This window comes from Dermacentor andersoni, chromosome 4 (assembly GCF_023375885.2).
Source record: "Dermacentor andersoni chromosome 4, qqDerAnde1_hic_scaffold, whole genome shotgun sequence".
In the NCBI taxonomy this organism is placed as follows: Eukaryota; Metazoa; Arthropoda; class Arachnida; order Ixodida; family Ixodidae; genus Dermacentor; species Dermacentor andersoni.
This window is the reverse complement of record NC_092817.1, coordinates 30,406,987-30,429,923: the sequence shown is the minus strand read 5'-3', so window position 1 is coordinate 30,429,923 and position 22,937 is coordinate 30,406,987. Positions and strand designations below refer to the sequence as shown.

Below are 22,937 nucleotides of genomic sequence, written 5' to 3'. Positions count from 1 at the left end.
ATTCGCTTGCGATAGTGAACCATGGCATATCGCAGAAATGGTCATGTCATTGTCATAGCCGTGTGTGAAAAGATCGGTGTCACAGCCGTGTTCGTGAGGCAGCGTGCGCGCTCGCTAACGTTCAGCGTCTTGAGGCTGTTCTATCCGCTTTTATCGATTTGTTAGCTTTTGTGTGTGTGTGTGTGTGTGTGTGTGTGTGTGTGTGTGTGTGTGTGTGTGTGTGTGTGTGTGTGTGTGTGTGTGTGTGTGTGTGTGTGTGTGTGTGTGTGTGTGTGTGTGTGTGTGTGTGTGTGTGTGTGTGTGTGTGTGTGTGTGTGTGTGTGTGTGTGTGTGTGTGTGTGTGTGTGTGTGTGTGTGTGTGTGTGTGTGTGTGTGTGTGTGTGTGTGTGTGTGTGTGTGTGTGTGTGTGTGTGTGTGTGTGTGTGTGTGTGTGTGTGTGTGTGTGTGTGTGTGTGTGTGTGTGTGTGTGTGTGTGTGTGTGTGTGTGTGTGTGTGTGTGTGTGTGTGTGTGTGTGTGTGTGTGTGTGTGTGTGTGTGTGTGTGTGTGTGTGTGTGTGTGTGTGTGTGTGTGTGTGTGTGTGTGTGTGTGTGTGTGTGTGTGTGTGTGTGTGTGTGTGTGTGTGTGTGTGTGTGTGTGTGTGTGTGTGTGTGTGTGTGTGTGTGTGTGTGTGTGTGTGTGTGTGTGTGTGTGTGTGTGTGTGTGTGTGTGTGTGTGTGTGTGTGTGTGTGTGTGTGTGTGTGTGTGTGTGTGTGTGTGTGTGTGTGTGTGTGTGTGTGTGTGTGTGTGTGTGTGTGTGTGTGTGTGTGTGTGTGTGTGTGTGTGTGTGTGTGTGTGTGTGTGTGTGTGTGTGTGTGTGTGTGTGTGTGTGTGTGTGTGTGTGTGTGTGTGTGTGTGTGTGTGTGTGTGTGTGTGTGTGTGTGTGTGTGTGTGTGTGTGTGTGTGTGTGTGTGTGTGTGTGTGTGTGTGTGTGTGTGTGTGTGTGTGTGTGTGTGTGTGTGTGTGTGTGTGTGTGTGTGTGTGTGTGTGTGTGTGTGTGTGTGTGTGTGTGTGTGTGTGTGTGTGTGTGTGTGTGTGTGTGTGTGTGTGTGTGTGTGTGTGTGTGTGTGTGTGTGTGTGTGTGTGCGCGCGCTTTATGTAAACATGTACCCACTACTGCTAAGTGCTATCGCCATACCATCCGTTATATTATTTTGTTCTACTTTCGGCGCCGAAAAAGTTAATTAAGTAAATTCTTGGGCGTTACGTGCCAAAACCACGATTTGACTATGAAGCACGCCGTAGTGAGAGACTACGGATTAACTTGGCCACCTGGGGTCCTATTAATCTGCATCCAATGTACGGTACGCGGGCAGTCTTGCATTTCACCTCCATTGAAATGCGGACGCCGCGGTATGTGCTCGATCCCGCGACTTCGGGCTTAGCACCGCAACGCCATAGCCACTACGCCACCCCGTCTCGTTTTCGCCGACGACATCTTATTTCGCAGCGTATTGTTCTTCGCTCAGGTTATTAACAATACATATTTTAGGTCTAATATCTTAGGTCTATGGGAGAGACTTGTCTAGGCGGCTCACTGGCACGATTCTGTTTATCATCACGAGCGCCAGCTTGAAGTGCTAATAGATATGCCGATACCCCACTTAATGACGATTAATAGTGTACCTGATTGGTCGGTGTGCTATGTTTTCGACAATCCTTAACACGTAGAGCAAACCTGTAGTACAAATTCTAACAACTAGGCTTAAATGTTATGCAGCCAGGCACTGTATTGTGGGTCTGCACCTAGCCTGCAGAGGGGTCACTTCCCACCAGCATGCATACACGCCCGCATGGCCACGGCCGGGCTCCCAGAGATGAGAACAGCGCAACCAGAAGGGGTCAGAAACAAAAATAGAACGGAACAATAACACCACAGAAATAAAGAGACAAGCGTATTTATTTATTTATTTATTTATTTATTTATTTATTTATTTGACTGCTTCGTGGCACTTGGTGATGGGAGAAGTTGAGGAGGGCTGAACGATCTTTGTTTTGGGGCATGTTTATTGTCTTTTCTTTCTTTATTTCTTTGAAGCCGCATAAGACCATAATGTCAGGACAATATCTATGAGCTAAAATTCTAAGCCGCATGCAATTTAATGTAACTAAATCTCGAACTCAATTTCACAGCATTGTGGCAATCTACTTTAAATTATAAAATTTGCCAATGGGCTTAACGAAAAATACATTGCAGCGGTAAGAAAAAAGAACTGATCATAGCAGGCGCACCCGTAATAAGTACGTGCAGTAGCCGCGCCACCTTAGCGATCGCTAGAGAGCTGCTTGTGGGGTGCAGTTGTAAGCCGTGAGGTGCATCGGCACAGTGCTGTTGATTTCCGGCGTGTCAACGAATTGGACGGTGCACTGATTGGAATCGCCCCCGCACGGCGCTTGCTCGAGCTCGACGACGTTGAGAACATTTCTGGGCTCGAACAATACCGACGGAACGTAGAGGGCCTTCTGCGGGCCCATGGGAGTCCAGTAGCGACCCAGGTTGAAACCGTTGAGGTAGGCGCTGCCCTGTACAAAACATATAAGTTCGAAGCTTCTTTCACGCATGCATGCGCTATGGAGGCAAAATGAAACGCGAACAGTTTTTGTCAGCGTGGACGTGAATGATAAACAATAACGGGCCCTGCAACACTTCCTGAACACGGTAATAAAACGTTCGCGACGCGTAGACAATGCTGCCTTGAACACGCGAGCCAAATATTATTTCACTGCATACAGCACGAAGTCCACAATATCGCTTAAGAGATTGCCCACTCTCTCCTGCAGCTTCCGACGCCCCCTTTATTATGTCCCACCCACTACGACATAGACCCTCGCGACTGCCCATCACGCTAGTCATCGAACAATGGGTTTGTGACCACGAGTTACTCCCGAGCGGAAGCTTGCGCACGCATGCACGCCCTTCCAATCTTATAACAAACGACGAAGCGGGGGTTGGCGCTGCTGCTGCTACGTGTTGGACGCGTTGTTAACGCGTCCCACCTTTGCTGACCCTTTGTCGCTGTCAGACACTTCTGTGGCGCTCCTACCTTGAAGCGTTACCATAAGTGCACCGTGGAGAAAGGTATAAGAAAAAGTCGCAATATTCCAATGCATAGCCAGTAGCGTGGCATCAACTGAAAGGAAACGTTATACGGGAGAATGGAGAAAATAAACACGTCATCATTTGTATACAAGTTATTATTATATCATTTCAACAAAAAAAGATGTATTCGGCAATATATTAATTGAAAGACACCACACTCACTGCAATGTGTTAACTCGTTCGAAGAAAAGGTGCTGCAGGGCCTATTTAACACCAGTGCATGAACTTTTCACGTATGCCTGCAATCTCCGCTTCGTAAGTTTGTTCCGGGTAACCTTTAAATGGGATGCATAGACTGCAACCACCCTGTTTTTTTTTTTTTTTTTTTTTCAGTGGAATATTTTCATAGTATCTTGTAGCAGGCCGCTAGCGAACGCTTCTAGCGACACCTGCTGGAACGTCGGCGCGTGGAGCGACACCTGCTGGAACGTCGGCGCGTGGCCTGCGCTTGCTGACCCGCAGTCTTTGATGCTACGGAAGTCGCTTACTGACGCTCTCGCTCCGTCATCGCTGTCCTTTGATTTGTCAACCACATGCATCACATTTTCCACGTTAGCTCCGGTACTGTGCCACCGCGCCATGCCCGAGCTGCAACTTAAGAAAAAGCAGGTACCAACCACAAACATAAATACACATTGCTTTTTCTTAAGTGACAACCGCATAGAACACGATGCAGACAACGTGACAGCGAAGCTGTCGCCCCCTATAAAGTACTCAATGAAGGTTGCTTCAGTAATAAATCGTGCACTTCTTGCCTTTCTCCAATTGTCCAGTCTGAGAAAGCTGTCCAGCGGAGACTGCAACAACATTGGGAACTCGGCTTTGTAGACTCCGAAGCCCGCCTTTGGCACTGGCATGTGCCTGGCCTTTGCCGTCACCCGAGAGGCCTTTCCGAAAACTTCGCCCCGCTTTTTGGGGTGCTCGCGGTCGTCGATCGGTGTCATGTTCCAGTGAGTCAGCACGACGCCAGAGAGCGTTACGTTGGTTGTAATGCCCTGCGAGGTTATTGAAGAAAGTGCGAATATTCAAAATTTCGAGGAGGAACCGATGAATTCGGTTTCTAATTAAAGTTTTCGATCCTTTCGCAAATATTATTATGGTCGAATATGTAGAGTTATTATCATTGCTAGAGCACGTCTGCTATAAAAAAAGAAGGTCGGTACATATGATGCACCTGCTGGTCGGAGTGCCTGCTGCAAGCCAGCTTGGAAAAATGGTAAGTTTCCTAAGCAGTCCAACTGACCAAACTGAAATATATAAATACGTACAGCGAAAAAAAAAATCGTTTTTCACATTTTCTTTCATGGTCTTCATTTTCTTTCTATTTTGAGAAATAAGGATGTTCGATACTCGACTCAACATTAGAAGTCCATACTTATCGAATATTCCTGTTTGAATATATGCCAGAAGTTCACCATTCGAATAGCTCTAATAAACACGTCATTATGATCTGCCTATCTAGCTTAGCCAGTAAGCATTTTTTGTTGCCAATCGAAAGTTAAGTCCCTTCATTCGTTCTGGCAAAGTAAACTTCAACTCCTGTTTTGATTATTAATCAATGCCTTTGAAAAAAGCTGTGATTTGCACTAGATTTTCATTTTATAGCTTCAAAGCTACTTATAGGTGCGAGTAATGTGTTCTGCTCGTTTCTTGCGCAAGTTCTCTGACCAGTCCTTTATGCAGCAAGTACGATTGCTCACAATATATTTTTTCAACATGGAAACAATGCAAAAATAAACAAGTTTTCTTCTTCACTATAACGAAGATGTTTATACCACGGTAGTTGAGAAATCTACACGGGTAGATCGGACCTGTCTATAATTTCAAGCGGATTGTCTTGGTATGGCGCGAAATTGTTTGCTCAAAAAATCGTGAGAATGCTTTTGAAGCGATAGTAAGTCGCTTCATTCGGTGTACCTTGGCATCGTTGAGATTGCCGAAAGCGTTCCTTCCCTGGCTTTCGACGAGCACCGTCAGCCTCTGGCCTTTGGTCACAGAGATCATCGTCTCGTACACGTCGTCCATGCGGGAAAGCAGTCCCTGGTACGTCTGGTTGTCACGAAAAGAATTAGCATTAAAAGAAATATGCAGAACCAACGCGCATGTTGGTATCTATTTGTAAAGCGAATCTTTCGGGAAGTGGGCAGCGGAATGCTATGCAACTAAATGACGTTGTTTTCATCCTGTGCAACGCGTAATGTTATGCGATGCTTATGTTTACGCACTGTACAGGCAAAGGAAGTTTTGCATCAAAAATAATAAAGACCTTGCGAGAAAATTGCGAATTACTGCTTTTTCGTTTATAGCCAACATACTTTATATTGAGCCACGCTCGAGCACGCACACGTGAACGCGGCGGAGCCAAATTAAAGAGTAGACCATAAAGACGGAGGTTCACAGGAAGACGGACATTTGAAGTAATTGGTCGAACGAGGAATGTACATGGCGTTTCGAAAAGGAAACTTGTAGAAATGAGGAAGACGAGACCCTTTGTCGGAACGTTCTCTCCAGCCTCGGAGATCCCTTGTTCGACCGCTGTATATTAGTACAAACAATATTTTAATCAAAAATCTTGTTTACCGTCATGTTCATTTAAGAATTTAGAGAGTGGAGTCGGTGAGGCCAGCATCCTGGGCCTCGTTTTGTGCCTCGTTTTGTTTAACGTATACGTTAATGATCTAAATAATATTGACAACGAGATTAAATTTATTTTATACGCTGGTGACACCAATCTTTGTCTCTTGTGAGAGCGTTAGTTATACGTACCAATTAGGTTCTGTCAAAATTATGTGCGTGGTCGCTTAGTAACTGCCTTCTGATTATTGCTAAAAAATTGAACGGCATGATCTTCACCGCCAAAAACAAAATCCATTGCTACCAGGCAGTTAAATATAGGGTCCCATTCTGTTGATGTAGTGCAATAACACAAGGTGTTAGGCGCAGTACTTTCACGCCAGTGATGTGCTGTTTGGATGTCGCCACATGTTCCCCTCTCGAGTGCTCTTCCAGATTTACCATTCACTTTTTCGATCACACTTAAACTATTGTTAATTAATATGGGACACAACAACAAAAAGCAACATCAGCAGGCTCTTGAACCTATAGAAAATAAAGCCATTGCCTGCACAAGTCATGTCGGCTATTTTCACCCAACAACATAATTGTTTCAGAAAATTGGGATACTTAGTATGGAGAACTTATACGAATACCGCCTCTTGCATCAACTTTATTTTGCAGCAAAAGAAAAAGCTGCTGAATTTTAAAGGAGCGTGTCCAATCTTGTAGAGCGTTCTAGCACGCACCAGACAAAAGAGCGTGAGAGCGTGGTTGGTGACGTATACAAGAACCAGTAATTTTTTGCAGTCTCTGACTCACAATGTACCAATGCTATGAAATAAACTCGAGAAATGTTTGAATAAAGGTGGTGTACTTTCACGTGGGAGATCGCGCAATATGTTTTTTTATTAATTTATTGGTGCATTGTATCTATTTGTTCTGGTATAGTATGGCAAGATTGCGCATTATGGTGGTATTGTACGATATTATTGCGGTATATATTGTAGTACTATAGCTACTATTATTATAGTGTATGATATTATATAGTACGTGTATTTACCCATGCGAATGTGCGTGTTATTGACACTTTCCTCATTGTCACTATACTGCCGATTACCGGCCCCGTGGCCTCCGTCAAGCTCTATTTCTGCAGCTTTCTTGCCAGGGGTGCCTTCAACACATTGTTGTGTGTGTTGCGAATAAAATTTCAATTGAAATTGAATTGAAATTTAGCTAGTACAAAGGAGCCTTATTAACAGCTCTGCAAGGTATAGAATACGTTAGCTGCAAAGTGGCGTTTCGTTTTTAAGAATGTGCACAACAGAAAACCTATCTTGTAATAATAAAATGTGACTGCAACTCTTCTTGATGTTTGTCAGAAAGAGTGGCTGATATATGACGCGTTATTTAGAGATACATGTATAAAAAGCGCGTGCAAGGGGTTTTCATGGCATACTTCAGCTATAATAGATTTACACGAGAGACAAAGTGACCTTGTTCTGATTAGTGCCTTCTGTTCTTGTAGGCCAGTATTTATTCTGAGCGATCGATAAAGCTTCAGTTGTTAGTGCGCCATGTGATCGTATTGCTTTCTCCTTTATGTACTTTGCCTTCGAAGGCACCATTTTAAGGCCGTGGCAAATAAAAAAAATGTCTACACCAAAAGCGCGTTTCAACCATCTGTAACATTCATTACATATAACTCGTAAACACCACTGAATCGCAACAGAATCGAGCGTCCATATTTATCCAGTCATGATACTCATATAACGTAGTGTGCTCTTGTTTAAGACTGAATTAAACTTACAAACGGCTTCCGGTTGCCATCGTATGCAAGCCTGTCGTTATTTCATCAATTCCTTTAATGTCCTCTCAAAAATTCCCGTGCCATTTTGCCACGTGCATGCATACATCACTTCGAACAGGTCATCCGCTCAACGTTCATCCGCTTTTTAGACAACCGTATTTCCTGACAACCGTTTTTCCATTGGGACAGTGTTCCTTCCAGTCAATCGACTTTCATTAATGTCACGATTTTCTTTTTTTTTTTTTTAACGTGGTTTTGACCTTGAGATGTTTTGCAACCTTCAGCCCTTTCCCCAGTTATGTTGTTGTTTTGTTTTCAATAAAATAACGCGTTAGTGATATTGGAAGTATTTCTGATAGACGATGTCGGACTGAATTTCTGTAACGAGCTCGATACTTACGTCGTCCACGTAGATGTATCCCCTGTCTCGGAGCCCTGGCACGTTGAGTGCGCCAGGCGTTCGGGGTCGAAACAAGATCCTCGTGTCGTACAGTACTAAGACTTGGCTCTGGAAACAAAATGTGCCGTGGAAAGAAATAGATCTTTTTTTCTGCGTGGCGTACAGAAACAAAACGGTGGCCGTTAGCTATACCTATACTGTTAGCACCGTCGTGTTTTACTCAATATACGGAGTCGTTATGGTTAGGAAACTTGGCAAAATTGCTTTTAATTGGAACTCACTTGTCTGATTCGTTCAAATGACAGGGGGATTTCCGATGTGGTTGTGAGATGCGCGTACATGTCTCGCAGCTCTGTGAGGCCGAACATCTGGTAAAACACACACAAAAAAAGGTGTCAAATTGAAAGTGATGGTCATACACTTAGATACAGTTTTGATTAGAGCACCTAAAATCTAACTTCTATATACGGTTCCTTGGGCCCGGCCAAGCTGTCGTTCGTGGTAAAAACAGGCGTGGTGAGGATTGCATTGAAATGAAACATATTTTTGAAGCAACCGCGAGGATGTTGAGCAACTACGCGGCTATTTAACAGCATCCAAGCACTTAGTAGCGTTCACTACAATTCATTTTCATCGCAACGTACAAACTAAAAACACTTGGGCTGGAACACGTCACTTGCCGCTTCTCGTGTGTTGACCATCGTTACCAGTGACCACACCAGTGCCTAACCGCGGGGGAAGCGAAGCTCAGTGGCGTTGCTAAGCACGAGGTCGAGGGTTCGAGTCCTCCTCCGGAGGCTGCATATCGATAGAGGAGGAATGAAAACACTCGTGTACCATGCATTGTGTGCACATCAATGAACCCCAGGTGCTCGAAGTTATTCCAGAGTTCCTCGCTACGCCGTTCTTCGTAATCAGATCGGGGTCTTTTGGCACGTAAAACACCAGAATTTAATTTTATTTAGTGCTACGCCTGCCAGAAATCATCGGCGATCACGCTTATTGCGAACAGTGGTCCGAATCGATGACCTACTGGCAGCCCGATGACCAACATGAGCATCTGCTTTTGAGCACGGCAGCTATCGCTTACGATATTATTATACTGCTATCGCTCGTTATGACTGAGTCATTGATGGTGCTTAAGGAGATACTTAGTAAATTACGCTTATACAAAGAACGCTATGTTTGCCATCCTTACCACGAGAGCTTAATAAGCCAGGAAAGACGCAAAAGCCAATGACAGGCGGCGACGCCGCCTTGAAGTTTCCGCCCCATGACGTCATGGATTTTGGCGGTTTGTGCCGGGCCTAGGTAATTTTTTGCCGGTAAAGATGGACTGCATTGTATTCTGAATGAGCCAAAGAATGAACTCAGCCAGTTTCACAAATTTTTACCGCGCCACAACGACTCATGTACGAAAAAATACTTTGAAATTCGTGACGACTCACTGGCGTATCGGTGGTGGTGTGCCAGCACGAAATTTAACAAATATAGAAGCTTGGCCTTCATTTTCTCTTGTATTTTTGAACTTCTTACCTCATAGTTAGCTCTCAAGAAATACTTAATTAGTCTAAACTAACTCAATGTCAGCAACACAGGGACTAAACAAGAGACGCCGTGACAGAGGGCTCGGGATTAATTTAGACAATTAGAGCTTTTCTTTCTTTAAAGGCGCACACAAACATGGCACCACAGCATATGACAGTGCCACAACATGATACCACAGATAGCCGGGTTTTGGAATGGAACACCCGATTTTGTCCTCAGCAGCAGAAGGTTATAGATAACGCTATAGCAGAACGTTACAGCCACTGGTATGCAGGATCGTCAAGCTGAAGAAAGTTCACGCTTTTGCCTGTGATTCCCTTGTCTGATTCGTTCAGATGAAACACGTGTTTGTGACATGCACAAAAAATTGTCGAGCACAGTTGCCGGTGGCCACCGCCAGATCGCGCTAATTGCCTTGAGTGACTTCAGGAGCTGGGGCTACAAAAGACCGCAAGTTTTCTCTTGATCATATTTTCAATGTGCTTCCGGTATTCATAAAAGGCTTGCAGGTGGTTACGCGAGATTAACCTTTTTAGATTCTCCTTATCTGACATCGGTTAAAAGGGTTATATAGGGCATCATAACTCCGAGTTTCGACATATACTCAAAGGAACCCCGAACTCTTTGAATGAGCCTGCAAACGAACACATGCCTACACGGGAGGCAAAGTATATAGCTTGTAGTGAAAAAGCGTCCACAGAAGCAAGAAAGGCTGGATATTATAGGCACTGGCGCACGCCCTGTCTTAATCCGTGATATAGTTTTCGTGCTTTGATTTCGTGCTGTATACAAATTATCTCAAATGCAAATGAAATGCGGCAAGTATAGTACATGGAGCATACTGTTGTGGCCGTGTAAACTTCATCACTGGCCGCCAATTTTTTAAACAACTGCATGGAAATATGGCAATTTTGTTCTGCAGAAGCCCACAATGTGATGGAAGTTCATCGAAATTGTTTAAAGGAGCATACTCACGTGCTTTAGTTCTATTGGCGGCAGTGCCATCTTCGCCTTGGGTCTGGGCACAGGTACCGACGGCAGTGAAAGGTGCTGACCGCAAGAGGAAAAGGGCAAAGACAAAAAGAAACGACATTCTATACAGCGCAGCTATATGCGTGGCTGAAAATACTTGCGAATCCATTTATTGCCGAAAGAAGTAGCGAGCGATTAGCCGTACTGCTATTACCAAGCGTAAATACAGTAGTTCGCCACCTATGTTTATCTTACATTCACGGCAACAGACATATATTGGGCTAAGTGGTTGATATTGCTGCAAAGTTGCAAACTACACTACTTGAAACCATCTGCCCCTCCACTTTACTATCCATCGGTGAGGATCTGCAGGGAAACTATTTTTAAGAGCTCGTGTTTACCATCTCATTTGGTGTTCGTCCATGTGTGCACACATGCGTTGCCCATACAACAATACCTCCTCAGCAAGTATTTTTTGCCACTACAAGGTATTGAAACTCTTAGACGCTACATAGGTTGGTGGCCTCCATTATTTACTCGTTTCCTTCTCTGAATAAGGGTGCAAGTTCGTGCATCAAAGGCCGCTCACTGCCTTAAAGGGGCGCTAAAGAGAACGATCAATTCACCTGCATTAGTAAATTACTCTTGTAGAATACCGAAAACACCACCCTTACCGCAAGAAGACATTTAGTAAACCAGGAAAGGTGCAAGACAGAAATTCAAGGTGACGCCGCCCTGAATTTTCTGCACGAGCTCGCCTTGATGTTATGAATTTTGATCGCGTCTGCTAAGGCCTAGTTAAGTGTGTATCGATAAACATAGACTAGATTGTGTTCTAAAGGAGCCAGATATTGAAAATTGCAAGTTTCGGGAACTTATACTCAACCAACGCGAACCAGGTATGAGAAGAATACTTTGAAATTCATAAAGTCTCATTGACGTACCAGCGCCGGAGTTTCGGCCTAAAATTAAAAAAGAAATAGAACTTTACTTTCATTTTCTTTTCTAATAATAAGCCTATTATCTCGAATGCAAATAAAAATAGAGTTTTCGAAGAATGTTTTATTAGTACAAACTGACTTTGTGTTTCTTAGAAGGATGACAAATTTTTCTGGTTGGTTTTTCGTATACTGTACTAATAGGTGGCATAGCCCGAAACAAGACGGAAGGACGAGAAAAAGACGAGGACAAGCACTTGTGTTGTCTTCCGTCTTGTTTCGCGCTGCAACACTTTTGTGTTTCTCTTTAGTGTCCCTTTTAGAGTGGCTCGCCGGACTGTCCTTTACGACACCCTAGTGCTTCACAGCGCCAGCTCCTCCCTCTGTATCTGTGTATACTTCGTTAAAATATCCAGTAAATCTGCACTGGTTCGAGTTCATCGAGTGGAAATTCTGCCGAATTACGTTTGTATACACACCTTTGAGATGACTGCGCGGATGACTACAAACTTGTCCGTTGGGTCACCGGCTTCAGTCATGGGCGCGTCATAGTCATAGCTCGTGGGCGTCGGCTCATAGCCACAATCTTCGTTCGCTGCGTAATGTATGGAAATACACTACTTACGCAGTGAACTACAATAAAGCCCCTTTTAAAAAGCAACGGCGTTTGGCCTGCATGCGTGGAGATGGAACAGGTAAGTGGGCACGCAGGTAAATGTGGAAATATTGCTTGAATTTCTCTCTGCCTGCGTGACTGGCGCTAGTGTTTCCATCGGCTTTGCCGTAAGATTGCGTAATTCGCACTAAGGATGTACTAATTCAATTCCGCACTAAGAAGTGCCTCAGATAAAAAAAAAATACGCTGTGCTGGCCATTTTCGTTATGTGCAGCTCCAGCTGCGGAGAACAAAGCTTATCAGTAGTCGCTGCAACAGCGCTGATCTCGGCACACATTGCAGCATCCCATAGAGTTTCTAAATAAACCCTAGAGGGAAATGTGGCGCTAGTGTCTACGGGGGTTCTCATGAGCGTTGCCTCAACCTACATGGGAATGATGGGAAGTACAGGCTTCGGATTGACTTCGGTCTTCAGACTAGTGACGTTTGCTTCTGGCGCAGTAAACAAAGCTATACTCAAATATTATCTCGTAAAATCTAATTCTATTTCTGCAGTATGTTATATAATGTACAACACGCTACATACACTTTGTATGACTTTGAGATGGAAGCACGGTTTACTATGGTTTGTCACCAGGACACACCAGGGTATGCATACTTGTGCGATTCTGTTCTCAATTTAACGCCAAAGAACAATTATTTATTCATTTTTGCAACAGCAAAACAACCGTGCATGTACTTATATAGAAATAGTCATCAAGTATTTCTAGAAATAAAAATGTTGTATTGTGACAAAGCGTTGCGCCCTTGAGCGGAATGCTACAAGTGTCGTCTGCTACGACGCCTGCTCGCTGCAAACGCGAGACTTTTCTCGCAGACGACGGGCACTTGCGAACTCTCTCGCTCTTTCGAAAGGTTGCGTCGGCTGTCACGATTGCTGAACGTCTTCAAGTACTTTTAAGCACATCTGTTGCAGTGCTAGCTAGGACGCTAGTGGCCTCCTACGAGTATGCTTCATCATATATTATATTGGCGTACCGCTTCCGAAGCGTTACAGCGTGGCTTTGCGGGTACACATTGTGCGACACTAGACTAGAGCTAGGAAGCAGCTATCTTTCCTACCACAAGTAAGTTTGTGTTCTCAAAGTCCTAAAACACGCATTTCAATGAGCACATAAACGAGCACATAATGAAGCCCTCAATAAAATTTGATTGTCAAGCCACTAGAAGTACAACTGTATATATCTTGTATCAGTAGCGCCTTCTTTGTCCTATTCTGAAGTTTCATGAAGCACGTAACGCTACAGTGCCAACCTAACGCACTTAACAAACCAAGGTCCAAACACTCAAAACATGTTCTTTCAACGTTTACGATGCCGCCGCTTTCTCGTCACGGCTTCAACGCCACACTGCGACACAAGCATCGTCCCAGTCGCTGGCCCAGCGCGCTATCACCACTCCGATCAACATACTGTCCTGTCCCACTGCAGGTTATAGCAATTGCGCTTGGAGCGAAACCAAAACTGCCAAAAACATTCTTGTAGACTAGTTTGCCAGTCAATAGAATGCCAATCCGAAGCCTGTACTTCCCATCATTCCCATGATGGTTGAACGATCGCAGCGCCAGATTTGCCTCTAGGTATACTAATATGAAACTCTATGCAGCATCCGAATGTTCGGCGTTGCCTAGTGCTTAAAGGGACGGCCTGCGGCCATGCCTGACTATCCGTTTCAAGCCATCATCCTATTTTAGATATGACCTGTCTAGTACATGTTGCCAAACCTCCATATAGCACAGTCAGTCAGTTTGCACAAATCGGCACCATCGGCATCAATAAGCAAGGTACGTTAATGAATACATTTTTACACCTCTATGCACGGAAGTGCTATGTTTTATGCTCCAGCGCAACAAAACCAAGAGTGTCAAACGTAAAACGTGTCCTCGACAGTAAGCTTACCACCCGACTTGAACCCAAACGAGGTGCCTCCGTGAAACATATACCTGCGGGTACCAACAATGGCATTTATTTCACCTGTACATGAATTAACGAGAAAACGCCAAGAGAGAACAAAAACGACGTGAGCACGAAGCCTATACTTGCATGCTGACTGAAGCGTTCATGCTGAGCATCTTGTCCAAGTGACCCGCCACGGCACTCGTATTGATCACGTGGTGCGGATGCGCCCAGTGGTCGAGCCAGCCCATGTAGAACTCCGCGTTTAGCAGCGGACCTCGCTCCTGGTGGAGGCGCTGCATAGCGAACGACTCCTCCACACCGTGACCTGCATGCCGAGTTGTCCACAAGGCCGGGACGTTATACGCACTCTGGCGCAGTAATTGCGGCTCTGCACACGTCACTTCACGCACATTATGACCACAGATAAACAATTCATTTGACGCTTGTCAATCGCATCAATTATCGTTTCGTTATTTCAGGTTTTTTTTTATCATCCGAAAAAAGCGAAAACATGTCCCGTGAAGTATACGATGAATTTCTTATCTTTCTTTCTCTCGTGTATTCTATTATTCCGCTTTCAATAGCGCGATGGATTGTAAAAGGGTGACCCCTGTGCAACGCCTGCAGCAGTCGCGATGTCCAGCTACTCATGCGCATGTGCTGCACTTTTATGCTGTGTTTTTTCGTAGTCGCACATATAAACCAGTTTTTTTTTTCTGTCCTACACAAAAAAAGCTGTAGCATTGAGCTTCGCAGGCTCTGCAGCACGACGATACCTAGCTGTGCCACAGACGTCAGAAATTGTTACGTAGGATTGGAACGCAGAAAACTGGGATGAGAAACGATTCACGACCGTTTTGAAATTTAGTCTTCCATCCGTGACGCACGCGGCCTTCCCTTTATTCATAACTGCACCCAAGCGGTGCAAACAACACATTTAAGTGGCTGTTAGCTGCTGTCGGCGTGCTGCCGTGAGACCGCTAGTACGTTATTGAAACTTGTGCTACGGAGGCTATATAGGTATATGTCACAGCGGCTCGGTGCGTATTCGGTTGTCAAATTCACTGTACAGTACGGGAAACGCAGGATGACAAGACAACATTAAAAAAAAAAACTAATAGCAGCAGGACCACAGGGAGACCAAACGACACAAGCGCGCTCCTGTGGTCCTGATGCTATAGCCTCGTTTTTTTCGGGAACATTGTTCAACCGACAATATATCCGAAGTTGGCACTTTTGGATGAATAAAACATCCGAGTATGGGACGATGCATGCCGCTGCGTCGTCGCCTCTGCTTATTAGTGTTGCTGCCCCATATCATATAATGTGGAAAAGCCGAAGACCTACCTGTGCCGAAATCAACCGTGGCGTGAGCGCCGTCTACTTTGCCGCATTGAAGCATTTTATCGACGGCATTATCGACGGTGTAGAGCACGACGTTGTGACCCAAATAGCGCCGCAACAGGTCCCTCAGGTGCACCATGTACGCGGTGTCACAGGCGTGGTAGCTGCCGTACTCGTTCTCCACCTTGACGCAAATTAATGTAAAATTATAACGCCCGGAATGCGACCTGCCAAGAGGATTAAGTAGTGACCTGGTCAGTTATTAACTCAGAAGCGATCGATATACGGGGTGATCATTTTTAAGTTTCCAGTAATCTTTAAAAATCGCCTGCGGCAGATAGCGTAATTTTTGTCCTTGAGCTGGATTATTCGAAAAGGCGGGCATTACTAGCACGAGAAATCGAAACACGTCTACAGCAAATTAACAAAAAGTCACTAATCATGTTCCTAATTACCGTATGACCCATATTGTAATTTATCAGTTGTAGCCGGTGGATTGCAAAGACGTAGCCAGCGAGCTTGCAAGACGGCCTGTGGCCTAGAGCTTTGCGAATTCGGCCCCTTGCTACCTATATCACGCAGATTTCAAAAGCACGGATGTTAGCTGTTATGAGAATAATAATACCATGTGCTAAGGGCTGAATCCTCAAAATAAACATGTCAGACGTAACCTTACATGTGGTTATATATCATTGGCGCAGTGCGGCAATATTTCGTTTGTACAAACGTGATTTTCAGCCTCTCCTGGTGCACTAAAGAAGATGAAGAAGAAGAAGGAAGGAAGGAAGGAAGGAAGGAAGGAAGGAAGGAAGGAAGGAGGGAAGGAAGGAAGGAAGGAAAGAAGGAAGGAAGGAAGGAAGGAAGGAAAGATTATGAGGCCAAGAATGCTTGGTTTCGGTTACACTTCAAAACGGATTTGTGTCAGTTTAGAAGTGACCTTGTCATATTTTATTTATGTAACAAAGGACGGATTTATACAATATATAGGACAGCGTAAGAATACCAGGCCTTCATTGTAAACTCTCGGACACTCGAGAAGGCATCAAAGGCACCAGAAAGCTGTTAATGCAGACAGTTCCACAAACCTGAAGTTTCATTTCGGAAAAGCGAGCCAGCAGCACACACCTGTACGGCCACGATCGGTCCTCCGTTCGAATACACAAGAGGGCGCAGCAGCGGAAGCAGAGTGGAGAAGTACCGGTCCACGTACTCGATGAACTCTGCATCCATTTTGACGAAGCCGTTTATAGTGATAACTATATACGCAACCTTACTAAGTGGCCGTTCAAAATATGAGAAACAAGCTATATGGCCACGAGCACCCGTAGGACTATTGCTTATTCTCCTAAGTTAAGATGCAACCAATGGAGGAAAACAGCCTGAGGACAGGAAAGAGCGTCTTAACTTCGGAGAATAAGATGTACTAATTAGTCCAGCAACAAGTATTATCGCTTACGTCCATGGACGTAAGCGATATGGGAAGACCACGAGCAATCTATGTTACGTCGATGAGGCCAGTGCACTGGCCTCACCGCCCCTTCCAGTCCGTCAAGATGGTTGAACAGCGAAGCTGTGTTAGTTGCACCGAGTGTTACATCATGCAAGCCAAACTGCGCAAGCAGTCTATATTGTAAATCTTTTGTTTCACCTTTCTTTCACCTCATCTTCGCTTTGCGTGCTTCGCGTGGTGAGCATGCTTTAGGAGTCCTCCTTTTTTTTTTTTTCGGTAGGTAGCAACTTCCTCAGGAATACGCACTGCTCGTGGTCTTCCCATACTTGTAGCTGGGATGAAATGTGCGGAACCACTAATCCAAAGATCCGTATATAGGGCGCAAGGCCTACTACTGGAGATGCGGGCGCAGCAATTGTTTTGACGATTCGTTGGATTGGTTTGACGATTGATGTGGCTGCCGGCACTTATTGCTCGCGCAAGAAGTGCCGGCAGCCACGCGCTCTCGCGTTTCAATCGCTGGGCGCTGTTCGTTCGCTGCAAACCGCCAGCATAACATTTGTTTATTGCGCGGGGGGGGGGGGGGGGGGGGGTTGAAATCAATCGTCGATAAATTCGATGACGATCTGGCTCCATCGCCGAAAACGCGCTGCGTGACAACCGTATAAGGTTCGCGTATAAGATAGTAAGATAGTATTCTCACAGGGGGAATCCCTCCAACCCCTTTCCTCCTGTTGTGCTCTTTTTTTTCTCTCCCGCTAGGTCACGTGGCCCCTTTTTGGCGAATTCTGACGACGACACTGGTCCGGATGAACAGCTTCGCTGTAAAACATTCACGCGGCGTTGTTTTCTTTATTACTCCTTATTACGGCATATGAAAATGTGTGCCTAATAACTTTGCTTGCCTAAGATGCACTTCATCTAGAGATGTACGTATCTGTGCATTCCCCAGAAATATATCCCTCCCCAGTATATATGGTAATACCGATCAGGTCGTCCGAATGCCCATGACTTCGAGTCCGAATGTTGCTCTGGCAATAAACACGCCGTAGCCACTGGAAACACCTTCAGTAATATCCCTGATTGCTACAGGCTATTCACAATCATTCGAAATTATGCGCATCGCTGAGAGCGTCTGTGCGTCCAGGCGAATTCTACCATGATGCTTAACAAACTATGTAAATCGAAAGTCGTTACATTTGCAAACGTATAGATACTTGTGTGCCATCCTTAGTCGCAAATGCTGAAACAATGTTTTCCTGCCGCCGTCCGTGGCTATATTCTGCCACGGCAGCTGTCGCGTCACTGCAAGTATAATGGTCCTGAATTCGGCAAAACGAAAGCGCCAGTGTTGCTGGCGTGTCCATACACAGCTATAGTTATATTCATCCACGTCAACGTGCAGCTAATATACCACCTTTTCGGATTATTTCCATGAAGCGGCAACGAGCCCCCTTTCATTTTTCTAGCATTGTCATTAATTGACACTTGAGAAAGACCCGGCGATCGGGCGTTCTAGCATGGCGTCACCATGACCTCGTGCTCTCCAAGACACTGTATCTAGGTGTCCTAAAGCATGAGATAGCGCCAATGTCAATCGGTCCTTACGCGCATCGCTTGTACGGAGTCCAATGGACGCGTTCACTGACAGCAGCCAGTACGGCAGACCGCCCTGCAAAAAGAAGAAAAGAAAGGAAGAAGAAAAGACGACAAAGAAGCGCGAAAGAAAGAAACTGGCAGAAGTAGAGTAACGCAGTTTCTGATACTCTGTCGAGCGCTATAATCAACGTTGGATGCTCAGTAATTACCAAACACAGCAGAGTAATACAGGGGCTTCTCTTATGGTGGTGCAGCTGAACCAATGTGCCCGAAGGAACAAACGTCGTTAACTAACTCGATCGAGCTGGAAGGCAGCTGATATTCGTTGCCTCATAGGCACAAATTACTACACGAAGACTGTTGAAACGAATTGTTGGCGTTACATCGTTGGCCATCTGCGACTATGACATCGGCTGTTGATGAAGGCAAAGGAATTCGTCGTTACGGTGTGAGACAGTCGGTGCCTACCATGTCCCTCTCGGCGTCGATATAAGGACCTGGCCTTAGGAGAACGAGCAGGTCCTGTTTCTGGGCCAGCTTCAAGAAACGAACGATATTCTGCTGCCCCTCGAAGTCGAAGCTGCCTTCCTCGGGCTCGTGACTGCTCCACTCGACGTAGCTGCACAGTGACATTGGCGAGTCATGTCCGTATCCCCGCATACGTACCACCGCTTACGGTTATCCGAACATGCGAACGAGAGCAGCAGCTATTGTAGCGTCAACTTGTGGAGCTGGGCGCGACTACAGCGCGCCGAACTATTGCTGCGCAGTTGGGACTATAAAGCTTCGTGTTCGCAATTTATGCACCGTGACTATCTTCTTCTCTGACAGCAACAGTCATACGACGCGAGTACGTGTCCAAGCGAAGAAGTGCTTTCCTATAGACAACCTCTAAACCAACAAACCACTCTCGTCCCGTCCAACGTGCGTGCACCCTGCCGCCGTCGTGATGTCCAGCAATCTCCGAAGCTTTCCCGCAGAATTTCACTTTAAAGCAACCTTCCTTGAAGGGAATACTGAAGTGAATGTCATTTTGCATTATTCCTGGGAATTAGGAGGAGGTCTCTCTTCAACTCCGCTCCTACCGCGGAATATGTTTATCTTCACTTCCCCAGTTTGGTCTTCACCTCGATGGCTAAGACAAATTCTCACCGTTAAAAAGAAATATAATAATAAGAGCTATATGTCATTCGTACCACAGTTACACTTCAGACTACAACTAACGACATCCTTTGCTATAAGCTAGATCTGCCCAAATTGTAGCATATTCAAAGAAAACGTCAAATTCTAGTCGTTATTAAATCTGGCTTTTATGGCTCAACAAGACGTTCGATGTGGATGTGGTCGCGGCGATGGTCCCATACTTCCTGACGTCACGCAATTCATGTCAAAATGATGGTCGCTGTCGGTGAGATAGGCACGGAGGCAGCGACTTACAAATTGAAATTTCGACTTAAAGTGTGCACTGAGAGCCCAGGTTTTTTTTTTTTTTTTTTGCACAGCCATATTTGTCCCTCTACTGTCAGTTACAATGACAAACTGTGCACAGTTGGACGACTGTGTCATGACCCCTTCATAATATTTCATAGTTTCTTAACTTTTAAATGCCTGAGGGCGTAATTTTAAACTCGGTTTCCAACCGTCACTACAACTTGGCACATTTTTTTAAACGCTGCATATTTTATTCAAAATGATTCAGTGAACTTCTATAGGGAGAAGAGTATATTTCTGCATTTAACGTGCATTTTCATACCTGTGAAACAGCAAGTGTTAAACGTATCCAGTAGTGAGTGTAAGTGCTAAAGGTATCCAGCATGTAAAACAATTATACCGAAACCAAAAGCAAATGTGATTACCAAGCAATCCAATAACTTTCTGAATGCACTGAATTATCTGTGAAAGTAGCTGGCGTAACGTTTCTTCCCGTTCTTCTGTAGTCCTGGACTGGCGGCCCCCTGCCGACGCCGAGCATCGCTTTTCCAACCCGCCGTGGTTGCTTAGTGCATGTGGTGCATGGGCTGCTAAGCACGAAGTCGCGGTATCGAATCCCAGCCACCGCATTTCGATGGGAACAAAATGCGAAAGCACCCGTGTATCTATATTTACGTGCACGTTAAAAAAAAACCCGAGTGGTCGAAATTATTCCAGAGTCCCCCACTACGGCGCGCCTCATAATCAAATCCTGGTTTTGATACGTAAAACCCCATAATTTGTTTGTTTTATTTTAATCGATTTTCCCATTTCTGCTGCTCTTCTGCCACAGTCATAGCAGCAGCACGCTCGGCTTCAAGATTCAAGATTAAAAACTTCAAGATTCCCCAAACTCTGCCGTGACGTCAATGCCTCTCCGGTAAACTAGAGGCGCATTTCCCTCTCCTCCGGTGACGTACTTTCTGTCCGTTGGCTCCGCATCAGTGGCAGCTCTCCCCTCCTCACTACGGTGCTACATTTTCCTCATCCTATCAGCGGATAAATTCCGGCTGCTAACCAAGAAAACGAGGAACGGGGCCAGAAAAAGTGATTCGCTTTAAAGCTCACGTCTGTATGGCATTAAGTCCAGCCGCCCTCATGGTCGCCAGCCTCTCCTCCCACTGCTCCGGAAGAATCCGGAAAGAATGAATAGACCCGGCCACGATTTGGACCGGCTCGCCGTCTTTACGGAAGCAGTTGCTTTTATAGTCAATGACGAAGGACCTTGCTGTCTGCGCATGGAAAGAGCAAACCAAGGCGGAATTAATTAACCGGATAGGCTTACTATTTCAAAACAGAATAATGTCAAAGGGACACCGAGGGAAACACTGAAACCAGGTTAGACTGGTTGGTTACTTTTTCGTACCTCCGTTTGTGTTCGCCTAGCGAAGAAAGTTAGTGAGAAATTTTCTTATTTTTAATCTTGCTTAATATACAGCGATAAGTGTAGTGAGGCCGCTGTGTGGTTTTGGGGATGATACAGTTTTCCGTGTACTGGGGTAAACTTGCGAAGTTGAGCTTGATACGGCGACTGCAGCTGAAAAAGCCCAGGACGGGGCTTGCTGTATCCGTTCGTCCTTTCCGTTACGCTGTCGTCACCTTGCAGCTTCCTCACTCGCAGCTTCACCAAGTGGTGAGAGAAAGAATTATAGCAGAAATGTTTCACTGGACCTTTGATCGCTTATCGGCTTCGGCCCTAACGGCTTACATTGAAGTCGCTAACGTGGCTTATGCTGGTCAGTAACTATGCAAAGAAGCGACTTGCTTCTCTTTGCCGCTTCCATGCTGTCTTTGTCCATTGAAAACGCGCTTGAAGGCACTGCATCCTATACAGGGTGCTTCACGTAACTTGAGTCAAACATTAAATATATGCAAATGCCACGTAGCTGGACCAAACCAAGGTAATGTTGTTTGGCGTCGCTTGGAGATACTCAGATTATTTTTCCGCATTCCGACTAATTAGAAAATTAGTATTAATGAATAAACTTAAAGTTATTGTAATTAGATGAGAAGTGTGAATGAGAAAATTGCAGAGCAACATGAAAAACTCCTACTACAGCTTTCCGTTGCTCAATACGCGTTACATAAAAGTGATTTTCGGAGCGTGAAAGAAGCGCGCGAATACACGGAAAGGTGCCGTTTGAGGCACTTTTCAGTTTGGCTCAAGTTAAGTGAAACATCCAATATAGGCAATAAGCCGCCCTGTGATGAACGCTATCTTTTAGCGCTTAAAAGATAGTTCGGCACAGCTCAGGTAACGCCAACTTTGTCGTTGGCTGTTGCTGCTGTTTGTTTTTAGCCGAAAAAGGCTACCGAATCGGTCTCAAAACGCCGGGTCTCTTTCTATAAGCTTTACGGAGCAGTATACATGCAAGAAGTAAGACAGGCGTCCGTCGCTCTTCGATTGAAAGGCGGCGAACGCGTAATGCAGACACATATGCTTACCTTCTGGGCCAATGTTTGTAGAGCAGCCAGTAGTACTGCCGCAAGGACCAGCCGGGTAACAAAGAGCGATATACGACCAGCCATCTTCGGCTGCGCTGCCCCTTGGCTGTTGCACGCGACGTCTATTCCTGTGTACAGACAATAGAAATGTTTTCGAGTAACCATAGGTGTTTCTGGCTGGTTATGAAAACGAACGACAGAATATCGTCTCTTACGTGAGGTACTGAAGCTAAAAGCAACAGAACTTTGAATTTTTTTGGCGAAACATATTGCAGTCGCTGTTTAACGGGTCGTAAGCAAGCTAAGAAAGATTCTGACGTCGACACTTCACAAGGCGTTCGTCATTCAGTAATGAAAACTACACTTGACGTACAAACATAATGATTGGTACTTGGACTGAAAATTTCCGTGAACAAAATTGTTACCGCACAAGATGTGTATTCTTCTCAAGCCTGAAAAAGTTCAATGACACAATATCTTTTCAAGTTATAATAAGGAAAAAAATATATTTCCTGCTCAAATGAAGTATTAGGTGAGCATATCGACATGTTCATGCACGCGAACAAAATGGCCGTCTTTTCAAATTTGTACATTTAAATACCGATTTCGTTAATTTATAACACGTAGATGAAGGTGCAACATCGTGTGGCAGTTAATGTCATGTTCTATCCGGGATTGCTACGCAGCATTAGAAATG

At 45.1% G+C, this 22,937-nt stretch overlaps 1 protein-coding gene across 1 annotated transcript; it reads right to left on the bottom strand.

The window, feature by feature from the left end:
- Positions 1-1,771: 1,771 nt before the first annotated feature.
- On the bottom strand, positions 1,772-22,324 carry LOC126536622 (beta-galactosidase-like). Its single transcript, XM_055074113.1, has 16 exons — positions 22,241-22,324; positions 20,864-21,027; positions 18,794-18,944; positions 18,335-18,398; positions 16,402-16,496; positions 15,280-15,460; positions 14,077-14,257; positions 13,933-13,976; positions 12,452-12,463; positions 11,838-11,944; positions 10,424-10,498; positions 8,182-8,268; positions 7,901-8,008; positions 5,055-5,186; positions 3,893-4,132; positions 1,772-2,560 (listed from the first exon to the last, which is right to left on the bottom strand). The coding sequence occupies exons 1-16, from the start codon at positions 22,322-22,324 to the stop codon at positions 2,312-2,314; spliced, it is 1,974 nt and encodes a 657-aa protein (XP_054930088.1). The 3' UTR covers positions 1,772-2,311.
- Positions 22,325-22,937: the final 613 nt, after the last annotated feature.